At 41.4% G+C, this 14303-nt stretch overlaps 2 protein-coding genes across 2 annotated transcripts; both read left to right on the top strand.

The window, feature by feature from the left end:
* Window positions 1–4021: 4021 nt before the first annotated feature.
* LOC103367592 (survival motor neuron protein-like) lies at window positions 4022–10782 on the top strand. Its single transcript, XM_008295672.1, has 8 exons — window positions 4022–4097; window positions 5935–6117; window positions 6821–7015; window positions 7261–7392; window positions 7676–7834; window positions 8793–8930; window positions 9497–9533; window positions 10512–10782. The coding sequence occupies exons 2-7, from the start codon at window positions 6007–6009 to the stop codon at window positions 9530–9532; spliced, it is 771 nt and encodes a 256-aa protein (XP_008293894.1). The 5' UTR covers window positions 4022–4097; window positions 5935–6006; the 3' UTR covers window position 9533; window positions 10512–10782.
* A 462-nt stretch (window positions 10783–11244) lies between these two features.
* LOC103367591 (cocaine- and amphetamine-regulated transcript protein-like) lies at window positions 11245–14080 on the top strand. The gene is made up of 3 exons (XM_008295671.1): window positions 11245–12167; window positions 12868–12951; window positions 13903–14080. Exons 1-3 carry the CDS (start codon window positions 11967–11969, stop codon window positions 14008–14010), a joined length of 393 nt encoding a protein of 130 aa, XP_008293893.1. The 5' UTR covers window positions 11245–11966; the 3' UTR covers window positions 14011–14080.
* The last annotated feature ends 223 nt before the right edge of the window (window positions 14081–14303 follow it).

Here is a 14303-nt window from a genome sequence, read left to right as displayed (position 1 = left end):
ACATCATCAAAAAACACTTAAACTCTTGTGAGGGTTAATGGTGGAAAAAAGGCTGATTAGTTTATAGTTAGAGGATTGAAATCAGCCTGATGAGGCCTGATCACAGTCAGTCACAGATTAAACAGTGTGCCGCCTTCATGATTACATCAGTTCATCAATGAAAGATCGAAACTTATTGTTTCTCAGCTTTTAATGTGAAACTTCTGATCACATGACCCCACTGAAAAGTATCAGTGACCTAACTAATGATTGATCAGTGGTCATCCCTTCATAGAGTTTAACAAAAGAGGAGCTTCAGAGTTTGTTTCATTAATCATATGATATAAATTCAAGCCTTAAAATGTTGATCTTTTGCATCTTAAAGTTCTTTTATCCTGAAAAACTTTCTAGACAATTAAAATGAGCATGTGTTTAAAAAACAAAATAAAAAGGGGCAATTTATGTTTAAAATTAAGATTTCAAGACTAAAATGTATATCATTTTTAAGTCACTTTTGTGTGTGTTTTTAGATAACAAAATTCCAGATTTAGTGCTTAAAACGTTATTTAACAAATGATGGATCATAAAAATCAACATTTAATTAACTGTCATGGGTCAGTAACATTTTAAACTAAACTTCAAGGTGTTTTAAAGATATAAATCAAAGTTTAATTGATTTTAAATGTGTGCAAATAAAGTTTTAAATACATTACGTTAGATTTATGCATGTTGAAGGTGAATTTAAAATGAAGGATGCAGTTGTCCAGTGCACTCTTTGTTACTTATTTTTCATTTAAAAAAATGAAACTAAGATCAATGGGGCTTCAAAATTATAAAATATTTATGCAGAGTTCTTGAAACATTTCTGCTGGATCTTAAAATCTTAACTTAAAAAAGTATTTTGCTTTATAAATTCAACATAGCTGACTGTCAAAATGTGAAATGAAGCCAGTCTCATGAACAACTGAGGAAACTGTTCAATGTTTAAGGTCAATAAAATTCAAAGTGGTTTTTAAAGTTTGGTTTTAAATGTATACAGCTATCTGCAGTTTCTGGTGATATTTTAACATTTAAATCACTTGACTGGGATTCAGAATCCACAAACCGACTGATGGCCCCTTTAATTTTGGGTGTGATGCCTCCTGCTGTTCCTCAGTCTGCAGGTTTTCCTGTGGCTCTCAGCCTCCTTTCAGCTCATTTACATGTGATTGCCATTTGACACATTATCACTAGTTTCTCCTCCTGCCTCGCCCTCGGTCGGCTGGGATGGGCTCCAGCCCCCCCGCCACCCTAGTGACGATTAGGCGGGGTATAGATACTGGATCGTTTATCCTCCATAGTCTGAGGATCATTTAATGAAACTAAATGCTCTCTCTGAATACACAGATCTCAGTGTGTCTGTCAGGTTGATCCTCCTCCTCAGCTGCTGAACGTCAGATTTGTTGTTTAAACTTCAACAAACAGAGAAAGGTCATTCATGCAACTTTCACTCACAGAAGATTCAGACACAGACGTATAGACTTTTACTGATTGTTTCTCTCTTTTCACTTCTAGTGGGTCACCAGGGGGAACAAGTCTGTTGTTAAATGTAACTTTACAGCTAGAAGGCATCCATAGCGTTCACTTTATACTTAGATGATGTATACAACAACTTTATACCAAAAAACATCCTCAAACTGAGCTTTGACAACCTAAAGTTTAAATTTATACTTAAAAGATGACCTTGACTTGTACCGAAAAGCTTTATATTTAACGATGTCCAAAAACTGTAACTTTACAATTAAAAGATGTCTGAAGGATGTCAACCTGCATTCCTAAATCACATCAGACATGTTAATCTCCTACTTAACCCTATTCAGGACTTTCATGTTGCCATACGTAGAAAGTCTTTCAAGGTCCATTGGACTGCAAGAAAGAATACATGCAAAATATTTGTTGGTATTCATTATAGACTTTTAGACTGTGTTAAATACATTTTCTGATAAGTTTAGGGCTGCAAGGTGGCTCGGTGGTTACCACCATTGTCTTGCAGCTAGACGGTTGCCGGTTCTTTCTGTGTGGAGTTTGCATGTTCTCCCCGTGCAGCGTGGGTTCTCTCTGGGTTCTCCGGCTTCCTCCCACAGTCCAAAAACATGTTGAGGTTAACTGGTGATTCTAAATTGTCCGTAAGTGTGAATGTGAGTGTGCTTGGTTGTCTGTCTCTAAGTGTAGCCCTGTGATGGACTGGTGACCTGTCCAGGGTGTCCCCTGCCTTCACCCTGAGTTGTCTTGGACAGACTCCAGCTCTCCGTGACCCTAGTGAGGATTAAACTGTGTATAGATGATGGATGGATGATAAGCTGACGTATATTTGGATCCAAATGCATGATAAATGTCCCTCTTTTAAGATTAAAAAAATCTTTACAAATAAAGAACAACACCTGTCCCCTAAGCCAAATGGCCTGGGGTCCAAAAGTCCTGAACAGGGTTAAATGAACACCAAAAATGTGACTTTATATCTTAAAGACATCCTAAAACGTAACTTTAACAGAAGTTCAAAACTTTAACTTTACACCTTCCAGTCATTCTAAAATATAACTTTATATCTAAAATATGTGGCAAACTTGATATTTAAAAAACATTTTAAACTTGAACTTTATACTTAAAAGGACACCTAAAATTTAACTTGCTACATAAAGGTTGTCCTAAAATTTTACTTTGTACTTGAAAGATGCCTTAAAAATGAAACTTTAAAAAGATGTTCTAAACTTTAACTTTACACCCCAAAAATAATTTAACTTGTCGTGCCTTTATTTTGAAGCGTGACGCAGGAAGCTCCTGTTTAGATCAGTGTAACTTGACACAGGTGTTGTCGCGGTTAAAGTCGTTTCAGCTTCGGGAGATGTTCGTGTAAGCGACAACAGCCATGACTGAACCGACAGAAAACGGTTTACCTGACGGCGCGCCAGAGCCGGAGCCTGTACGTGTTAGTCCATAATTATCGGCATTTATGCAGAAAGTGGGCACGGTGGTACCGACTAATACCTGAAAATCGACCGCTAATGTTAGCCGAGTCACGCTAGTTAGCTAGTTAATTGATTAGCCACGAAGGTAACGGTTAATAAACACGGGGCGAGCAGCTAGCTTAGCGTGGTTAGCGCTGTAGGCTAACTGTGAGGTAATTTGAAGATTAACTTCGTTGCTAATGCAGCTACGGAGCTAATTTGAAGATTAGCTTCGTTGCTAATACAGCTAACGGTGTGTTCGCAGGTGGAGTTAGTCACGGCGGCTGTGGAGGAGGAGGCCCCTCTGGGAGAAGTGTTTGACACTCCACTGGAAATATCACAGGTTATTTTCTGTTTTTAGCTGTTTACAATATGATGGGAGATGAACAGAAAAAAAAAAAAACGATAGCCCGCCTTTCACGGTAGCTTCAACAGGTTTATGTCCACCAGCGTCCATTCTGAAGTGTGAGTATTGTCAATATGCATTTAGAAAAAATCACTTTCTTTAATTTTAATATATTATAATTCTGCAGCAGATACCACAGAAATCTTTCCAAATCGACACCAAGAATTTTCCTGTTACATTTCTTAATCTCATCGTTTTCCTTCAGCAGTGTTCAAAACTCCACTCATAGCTCTGGAAGTTTTACATCAGCTCACTTGAGTTAAAAAATAAATGAATAAAATTCCTGGTATATTACTAGGAAACTTTCCGCACAGCAACATTTCTTAGATCTCTATTTAAAGCTATAATAAATTAAAATCTTTCTTTATATATAGTCGCTCGTACATGTGTAAAACTACACCAAGACACTGTTTGATGTGGTGGTTAATCTGATGAGGATGACAGTATAAAAAAAAAAAGTATTTGCTCTCACAGCTGAGTTTTAAGCCTTGTTGTACCGGCTTTACATGACAGAAATATCATGTGGCAGGTTTTTGAACAGAGTCTGGCGTGTCTTCTTTTCACAAAAAGAATATTATTTTCTAGATAAAGATGTTCGTGTTTCTTTGCAGGATGTCAAGCTGACAGAAGATGAAGCCTCAGAGGAGAGAGATGTTGGCGAGAAGCTGCAGCATGAAGACGGACAGACGGCCTCTCCACCTGCAGACTCCCCCAGCACAGAGTCAAAGGTAACCACAGCTCATTTTTACATCAGCAGTGTTTATATTAAAACTTTATGCCGATAGACTTTGCTGCCCTCTGCAGGCAGGCAGCAGGCATTGCAGAAGCAGGGCACTGTCACAGTTCACTCACTGTGGGATCATTTTTCCTGCACCTCTGTGGAAACAACACAACCATGGCTAGAAGTAGAGACAGCAAAATGTTGTGCGTGATAACTGTATGACACAGTTATAATGCATCACTAAGCATGAGAAAATATAGAATATTTAAATATGTATTTGACAGAATTAGACATACCTCGAATCAAAATGTTCTGCATTTTTCCAAATACCCACCAGGTGCTACAAGTACTACACAACAAATTGCGGCTCCACATGCTAAAGATGTTTAACCCTGTTCAGGACTTTTGGGGTCTTTTGGACCCCAGGCCATTTGGTTTAGGTTTTTTGAAGATTTTTTTTTAAAATATAAAAAGAGGGACATTTGTCATGCATTTGAAACCAAAAATATGTCAACTTATGAGAAAATGTATTGAACATAGTATAAAAGGGCGGCTGTGGCTCAGGTGGTAGAGCGGGTTGTCCTCCAAGGTTGGCGGTTCCTCCACAGTCAAAGTGTCCTTGGGCAAGACACTGAACCTGAAGTTGCTCCCAATGGTAGGCAGGCAGCTCTGTCGCCATTGATGTATGAATGTGATCTACTCTCAGATGTATGTCACGTTGGACAAAAGCGTCTGCTAAATGAAATTGTAAATTATAAAAGTGTATAATGAACACCAACAAATGTTTTGCACATATTCTTCTACGTGTGGCAACATGAAAGTCCTGAATAGGTTTAACCATGTATATTTTTTATATATTTTGGGGGCTTTTTGCCTTTATTTAGAGCAGTCGAGATAGATAGGGAAGGGGGGAGAAGAACAGGGAGAGACCTGCAGCAAAGGGTCATGAGCGGGAGTTGAACCCACGACCGCTGTGTCGGGGACTATAGCCCCCTGTACAGCTCAACCAGGTGAGCTATAGGTGCCCTACCATGTATATTTTACAATTCTTATAAACGTATTGTTTTTTTCACTGTTCTGCACATCAAGTCTAAAAGACATTTCACCAAGCTAAACGTGTCATCCAACAACTAGCCGACAACTGGTTCCTCTGTTTGCTGTGTTTGAGCCGTGGTGCATTTATTTCGGCGATCCAGTGTGTTTTCTCTCTTGTCGTCACCTCTTTGTGTGAACACAGCCTGCAGTTCAACTGAAAAGTTCTGCATGTTTGTTCCATGACTGTTGGTCACAGCTGAGTCAGTCGTGGCTTCTCAGTTATCCTGAGGAACCACGACTGTTTGACTGTTTGTTTTTCCACAGGCTGTAGTGCAAATGCTTAATTTTCATTTATTTATTTTTTTTTAATGAGACATGTAGAATAAAGTGAGTTTGATGAAATATCACAATTTTAAGCATAGATTTAGATAATTTTCCTGAAGGAGCATCACATTACACATGATTAGTTTAAGGACTGTCCAAAATGTGAAAATTCAACAATTTGAACGCTGTCTGTTTTCTGGCAGATAAATGGTGTAATTTTGGTGTGTGTTTGTTGTTTGTTTGTTTTAACCAGGCAGTGGGTTTTGGAGTTCAGAGGGTTACACACTAGACCACAATCTATAAAACAACAAGCTAGCGATGCATTTATTTTATTATTGAACACTGATTATTTTACTCTTTCAGTCTGTCACACAAACCGAACAATATGCAGCATAAGTAATAAATACTGAGTCCTGTCAGCTGACCTGTGATCTCAGCAGTAAATAAAGTGTCAGGTGTCATCAGGCTGGTTCTCTGTCCCTCAGTGGGCGGTGGGAGCTCAGTGTCGGGCGGTGTGGTCGGGGGATGGGCAGGTGTATCGGGCAGTGGTGGTGTCTATGGACGGCGAATGCTGCAGAGTTCGTTTCGTTGGCTACGGCAATGAGGAGGACATGGAACTGAGCGCGCTCAGGAGTCCCGATGCTGCACTGCAAGCACAGAGCTCACAGGTTCATCACTCATCTCGAACATAGAATTGTATTGAATGTTGGATGAAAGCATTGTTAGTGAATGTCCTGTAAGTTAAGGAGAGCTTGATTTGTATGATTGATTAAATCGCAGACTCTGAGCTTTAATTTGAGGACACTCGCATCTAAATTGGTTGAGGAATTACAGCTCTCTAATATATTTCATTTGACCAAATGTAATTGGATAATTGACTCTAAAGCTGCTCTGTATACGGGTGTGGGCTATTTCTTGTTACTTCATCAGTGAAGCAGCTACAAGGTCTGGAGTTGATTCTAAGTTTGCTGTTTGAAAGCTGTTGCTGTGAACCCACAACATTTAGTTAAGGGATCCCTCGGTGCATGTGAAACATGCCATCCTTAAGCCACAAACAAAACAAATCCTTAGGAGAGACTGTGGGAACATTAGGAGTGTCCAGATCAACGGTTTAGTACATTGTGAGAACAAGAAAGGCACTTACGAGCTCGGCAACAAAACAAAGGCCTGGACGTCTGTAGAAGACAGCAGCACGTGATGACTGCAGAATCCTTTGTGCTGTGAAGAGAAAACTTCTGTTAGAACTGTTTATTTAATCCAAAATTAAACCTTTAAGCCTCATAAAATTCAAAAATATGTTCAGTTCCAAATGACGTCTTAATGTAAATGTTTCATGTGTAAAAAGCGACAGTAATGCAATTTATGTTCCAGGACTGGAAGCCTGGCTCTCAGTGCCGGGCGGTGTATTCAGAGGACGGTCTGGTTTATCCTGCTGTGGTTCTTTGGGTCAAAGGTCAGCGCTGTCGCATTCGCTACGATGAGTACAACAATGAGGAGGAGCTGGATGTCAGCAGCCTGCTGAACTCTGACGAGCTCCATGGACCCAGCAAAGCTGGCCCAGTTAAGGTAAACACCTGGACCAGGACCAAGAGCAGGGTGTCACACCTCAAGAGCTGTAGAGGATTGACTTGAAAATGTCTGTAGCATGAATTCACCAAAACCCTCCTGCTCTGTTTAAAACATCTAAAATTCGATTCCAGTTCCACCAGATTGGATGTAGCTCAGATTTAGACATGTGCAAGTATAATGTTAAAGCAGCATTTACAAATATGCGTCAAAGAAGCGCGTACACATGTTTGTTGGTCCTGTAGGGCAGTGGCTGGAAGTCCACAGCAACTAGCCCTCATTTTGACTGGAGGAGGAAGAGGAGGGAGGAGAACCAGGGAGAGCGAGGAGGAGAGAGGAGGTCAGCATGGAGAGAAGATCAGCAGAACTCCTCCTGGGTGAGTCTCCGTAAATACTGATGAAGAAACAGGACTGTGTGTGTCAGCTGTGTGCCAGCTGCATAATCGTGTGAAATAGAAGCTAACACCAACACTTCTGAAGACACGCTGTTAATGCACTTCAGCCATATAAACTCATTAAACTGACCTGTTCAGTCACTCATAAAGATTTTATTCCTCCCCTTTGACCTGCGCTCTTTGCTGGAGTTTTGCTGTCACAGATGTTTTTTTGACAGATTCATCTTATACTTGTTGTATTTTTATGGTATTTGTGTGTTTGCAGGTTAAAGACAAACCTGGTAATCAGAGCAAAGTTGAGAAGGAAGCAGACGAGAGGAGGAGAGGAAACCAGCAGAGAAACGGAGCAGAGAAACCGACCAATCACAGCTTCCCTCTCTTTCCTCCTTTGCCGCCTCCTCCTCCTTTTCAGTCAGGCTCAGGGGTAAAACTAACACAACTTTATTTCTGCCTGTGTGACCATCAGTTCCTGGGTATTGAACATTTTAAAAATCAGTTTTGGTTTTACTATAATGGAAAAATTACATTGATGGCTCAGAAATCCATGTACAGTCGTGACTTGATAATCCGACCGTTAACAATCCGAAAACCTTGCTATCCGACAGCTTTTTAGGAAAAACGAACAGAACCCATAAAAAATAGCCTTAACATACCGACAGCCTTGGATTCTGACTCTGACATGACATTTTATGTCACATATAAGGATAACGGCGTATTATCTGACTGAACAATCCCACAGATTGGCTACGTTCACACTGCAGGACTTAATGCTGAATTCGGATTTTTTTGTGAAATCTGATTTTTTGCAAGTTCGTTTACATTTCCAATTAAATGCGACTTGTATGTGATCTGCTGTGTGAACTTCATACGACGCAAAAGTGTCCCGCATGCGCAGAAGAGGACACGACGACGTCACACACAGCGTGCATGCTCAGCGTTTATGGAAGTTTTTTTTGTTGTTGTTTTTTTAAAGTAGTTGTCCAACCGGAGCCAGCACATTTCGCCATGGTTGTGGTGGTATTTTATCCCCCCCTGCCACCACCACCGATGGTGGAAACAGAACTGTGACCGCTAACCTAAACTAGCATCAGCAGCCAAGTATTGCCCGTGCATTCCGGCCACTTCCACACCATTGGAGCGCTCCACCGGGGTGGAAGTGGCCATTCAAGCATCAAGCCCTCCTTGTATCTCGACCTCTGTCTTGACAATCTGACAGCCTTGCTGTTGGACATGAGAGAAGGTTTTACATTTAGTGTCGGATTATCGAGTCACGACTGTACTATTATCATTATCTTTAATGTGGACCAGGTTCAATGTTTAGTCAAACATTTCTGATTTAATTTTGTCTGCTGGTGTCTTGGTGTTTGTCTCTTCCTCTCCAGGACCCTTTGCCCTTCTTCCCTCCTCTTCCTACATGGATGTCTGGTGGGAAAGAATCCAGCACCCCTTCAGCTTCCGACGCCATCTCCAGCATACTGATGCTGTGGTACATGTGTGGTTTCCACACCGGCAGCTACCTGGTCAGTAACATGTCTTTACCTCAGTCAATCTGAAAAGCCCTTTATGATTCACTACACACCAAGGTGATGTTTTCTGGTGTCCTCCCAACATACCCAGTTCACTGTCATGATAAAGGAGAGCATAAAATCCTAATATTTAAGAAGCTGACGTCTCATTTGCTGCTCTGCTGACTGAAGGTCTGCAGTACGGAGCCCCCTTGGACAGGATGCAGCTCATGTACAAACCCTTTTGGTTGTAAATGAAGGGAGGGGCATGGTGGCTGATAGGCCCATTTGTTTTGGTGTAAGATGATGCTGCTCTGACATCCAGCGGTTCTGAATATTGAAAGGAGAACTTTTAAACTGATTGATCACAATGAACTCCGACCCTCATTGGTTTGAAGCCACATGGAAAAAGAGAATCAGTGGAGGAGGTGATCACTGATCCTGCTGATCTAAAACTAACAGACGCATAAATGAACAGGAAAAGACATTTCAGTTTATTTACTCACCACCTTGTTGTTGAAAACTTTGTATGAAGGTGAAGCTGGTGTGTTTGTACTGATGTGTGTGTGAATGTGTTTCAGGCTCAGCAGCAGTTCAGGTCGACATCCAAAGACTGAGGTAAGAACACACACTGAGCGCTGTGTTTATAGTGTTTCGTTGAAAGGCAGAATCGGTGTTACAAGCACATGTCAGTAGATTACAACACATGAACACATGCTTCGTCTTTGGTCTGTAAAAATGGATTCATGCCATCATCTACAGTCGTTTATAGTTTGTGTCCACACAAATAAGTTTTAATTTTAAAATGAAGCTATCTCATTTAGCAGCTTTTCTATACGAACACCTAAAAACGCACAACACTCGACCATTCAGTCCAACTGAATAGCAGCTTCCCCGCCTGTACACATAGCAGCAGCAGCACAAATAAAACACTCAATGTAACTGCACACAAGCTGTTAGCTCAGACAGCAAGTCAGCCACTCCTGTGATTCATGATCCAAGTTGAAATAACCACCAGTACTGAAGACTGATGTCACGTGATGGAAGCGTAAAGAGTCAAAGTGCAACACAGGAAGCCAGCGTGGTCGTTTGTGTCGTCGTGCTCACAAGTCTCCATTTTAGGATCCTAAAACTCCAGAGTTGTGTGGATGCTTAATGTAAACGTTTTAAAATGAAAACGTGGCTTAGGGCTGAACAATTTGAGGAAAATACCAAATAATGATTATTGTGACAGATTACGATTTTATTTCCTAAAATCAAGCTTCAGTCCAATATTCACTGTGTAGTCCATTAAAACAAATGATGGAGCTGTTGCCAAACGTGATGAATGAATCCTTAAAGGCTGCTGCTGTGGCGACTATTGAGAATTTGCTGAATTTAAGCGTCTCCTCCACACAGTTTGATCAGAAACCGTCTTTACAAACATCAACAGCTTTTCTAATTGTTTTGTATGATGAGCTCTGAGTCAAAACAAAGTTCGACAGATGCTCATATACGTGAATGAATGTCTGCACATAAACAGTAACAGCAAGTTTTTAAACCTGTGGGACCGTCTGTTCTCTATATTTAGTTGTGTTCTCTTGCTTTCTGCTTCAGAGCCAGAGAGAGTTCTGGGACGAGAAGCAGGCTGAGCGTCATCTTTCATTCACAGTGTACATTTGTTTAGTAAATTTTTAGAATTGTTTTATTTGTTCTTGGTTGAATGTTCTCATGGAAAAGCTCTGGTACTTGGAAGTAGTGCAGGAAGTGTTTTTGTTGTTCAGAGAGTTTGCAATGGAAATGTTTGGTTCTGTTGAGAGTTTCAGTGTCGCTGTTAGACAATGAAATGAGCAGTATTTTGTTATTAAACAGAAAGATGGGTAACTTCTCTCTGAGCTTCATCTCCGTCTTTGTAAACAAGCTGATGTGATCCGACAGGTAGTTCAAGTTTTATTTCAGCAGGTCGTCAGATTCGCTGCGTGATGCTGAACTTCAACGTGACCGGTCAGCTGCTTGTGTTTGACACGCTGACTCCGTTCGTCAGATATTAAAGCTTCTGGTGTGCTTTGACGTAAACGGTGACTCTGAGACCCTGAAGAGTCGCACATCTTCCTGTCAGGCTGTTGTCTTAAAGGAACAGTCCCCCTAAAACACTGCACCGCTGTTCAAGCAGCCTCTGCTGTTGACACGCATGGAGCTGGTCAAGAGTGGATGTGACGCTGTATCCAGATATTTTAGTGGTCAGAAAGAACTGCAGATGTTGGTATTGATCATGTATAAGAGGATATGCAGAGCCTGATTTTTGTGTTCATGTAGACCTGTTACAAACCAGCTCCAGCCTCAGTGTGGACGGTGTACGAGGACGCTCAGTAGAGTACAGAGCTAGTATTACTAGTATTATTGATCTGTACTCCGATGAACAAAACGAGTCGTATTTCTCTAAACCTTCTAAAGTTAGACCTTTTGTGGGACTTACCCACATTTACCCTCTGAGTCACAACAGATGACACCATAAGCTCATTAGCAAAATGTTTGCTCAGGTAACAGATTAAGGGAGAAGTACGGTTATTTTCTCATAGACTTCTATACAATCAGACTTCTTTTTGCCACCAGAGAAGCTGCTCCCCTGCTGGCTGATGGAGAGAATGCAGTTTTAATAAATGTGTGTGTAAGCATGAAGACAACAATGCCAAAAAAGACATGGTTGAGCTGTTTCCGTAAAGCTGCAGGACTTTATGTTGCAGTGAAACATGAGCCGCAGGGAGTAAAAATGTGACAATTCCTTGGACTAGTTGGGTAATCAGTTTTTAGAAGAGAAACTTTATGGCTGATATCAGCAGATGTCTCACGATGTCCTATATTTCATCTTTTTGAAATCCAACTCACCATGAGATTGAACTCGCATTTACAAAAAGAAAATCCTGCCGTCACGTCCTGTTTGCCGGAGCAGAGGTTGACCTCGGAGGTGAGCCGGCCGATTGTCTCATTATTGGTCATTAAATATTGTCTGAGTGACGTCGGAGCTGCTCACATATAGACCTGAACGAGCCTCAGTGTGCAGAGGGCAGGCTGATGTCCGTTACCCAGCATCCTTCAGCGTCTTCAGCGACTGCCGTCACCAGGTCCGAGTACCTCAGCACCATGGTCAGAAGCAGGATGCTGCTCCTCGGCGCTTCCTGCTGGCTGGTGGTTGTTGTGGGGAGCTGTGAGGCGGTGAAAGAGGAGCGATCACTCGAGTTCGACGGCATCGAGACACAAGAGGAGAAAGAGCTGGTGAGTCGTGCTTCATGACAGGAGAAGACAGGAGATGAAGATGTAGATGATACCGTGAAAGCAAATGCAGCTGTAAGCTCATAGCTTATCATCTGTCAGTTAGGTTTACTTACTTTGAAAGAGGCTAAACGTGTACGTTGAGGTTAAAGCTGCTGCTGCTGTGAGTCGTGACGTGGAACAGAAACAGAGACTTTGGGCCTTTATGAGAACTAGAGCTTGAGTTTGTTTGCCAACATATGAAATGTAGACGGAGAGTTTGTGATTTAGTCACAGGACTTCAACAGGTTACACTTGTTGAACCAAAGTTTTGTGTTCCCTGTCATACTATATATAGGCAGTTACTGTTTCACTTCTCTTTGGGAGATGCTGGACAGATTCTGGCTTTCCATAGCAAAGCAGAAAGTTATTTAGCAACTTGTCAGTAGTTTGTTTATTCTGTAACATCATAAGAGTCACAGTGGTTTCTCCACAACAACAGTAGAAGTAATAATAGAAAGAGCTAAAGACAACCTATATCCAGGGCTGCTACTGTGAACTGACACCAAGCTGTTTGCTTTATTGACGTGAATGTCAGGTGAACATTACTGCTGAGGTATCAACAGTAAGTCGCCTCCATTAAGCCTGATGATGACAGATGCTCGTCCAGGATGTTTCCACTGGTTGGAGTTTCTCCGGTGAATCTTGTCTGTTTTCTGCTCAGATTGAAGCTCTGCAGGAAGTTCTGGAGAAGCTGAAGAACAAACAGTTGCCGTCATCGGAGAAGAAACTGGGCTGGCTTCCTGCTGTGAGTGTGTTCATGTGTCCCTCCGTCTCTCAGTTTGGGTTTTATTCTGTCTTGACCACAGCAACTGAAACTCTCAGCGGTTTTTTCACTGCTTTATGTTCACACAACAAACATGTCAGTTGAGACGCACACATAAAGTCAAATTAAATACACACATTTGCTACACAGCTGTGTGAACACACATGCAACGAAAGAGAAAAACAGGAGAAAGTCACACTAATGGGACAAAATCATCGACAGATTCTGAGACAGTCAGGTTCTGGACACGGACTTAAAGTGACCCAAACCTTTGTGTCTGACATTGCAAAGGTTTGTGTCTCTTTTAGTCTGTGTCTTTGTTGTCATTTTAAGTTGTCTGTGAAGATTCTCAGTCATCCAGGTCATGGTTATTCTCACAGATTGATCGTAGCAACTGGACTTGCTTGGTTCCTTGAAGACGTTTCAGTTTCAGCTGGGGGTTTGTTGCGCCTCCCTCTTGTAATGCGAGTCGTTAGTGCTCCCCGTGCCCCAATGGGGTTCGTTAAGGTCTTTTGTTCGTTAAGGGTTCGAAAGACCTTAACGAATGTGGTACCGAGCACTGAAGACAGAACTCAAGCAAGTCCAGTTGCTACGATTAATCTACGAGAAAATCATTTTAAGTCTTTGTGGTCATTTTGCATCTTTTGTGGTTTTGTGTCTGTGCTCATTTTGTCTTTTTCCTCCTTCTGGTCATTTTCAGTCTTTTTGTGGTAGCTTTGTGTCTCATTGTGATGGTTTGTGTCTCTTTGTTTTGACTGTTCAAAGTTGTTAAATTCCAACGGCACATCTGGCCAGGTATGTTTTTAAATCAGAACCTTCAGTATTTGGATGAAGATGTGAGTTAGCTGTTATCTCAGTGTTTTCAGAAACATTTACTATTAAAGGGTTTCACTGGATCTGCACTGACGCTCACCTGTGTGTTGTGTGTGTCAGTGTGATGCAGGTGAGCAGTGTGCGGTGCGGAAAGCTTCGAGGATCGGGAAGCTGTGTGGATGTCCCAGAGGAACCATCTGTGACTTCAGCGTCCTCAAGTGTCTGTAAAACTCAAACACAAATGTCCTGCTGTTGGAGAGCACAAAATAAAGGCTTTTAAAGGTTTTTAAAAACTCCACTCGCCTGTTTTTGTTTGTTTTAAATAATTCGTCTACGTTAGAACATACTGCTGCTACAGAAATGCAACGATGGCCGAAACTGACTGCTTTGTAAAGATATAATGCTCAAAAAAGTTGTCAAACCCATGTTTAGTAACGTCTGTTGTCCTACGAAAGAAAGAAATGACGTGAAAATAGTAATGGGAGGTGTTTATTGGCCAGATTCCTCCTGAAAGGCAGAAG

Source organism: Stegastes partitus, unplaced genomic scaffold, assembly GCF_000690725.1.
Source record: "Stegastes partitus isolate 25-593 unplaced genomic scaffold, Stegastes_partitus-1.0.2 Scaffold1067, whole genome shotgun sequence".
Classification (NCBI taxonomy): Eukaryota; Metazoa; Chordata; class Actinopteri; family Pomacentridae; genus Stegastes; species Stegastes partitus.
Note: the sequence above shows the minus strand (reverse complement) of the source record. Positions and strands in the feature narration are given on the sequence as shown.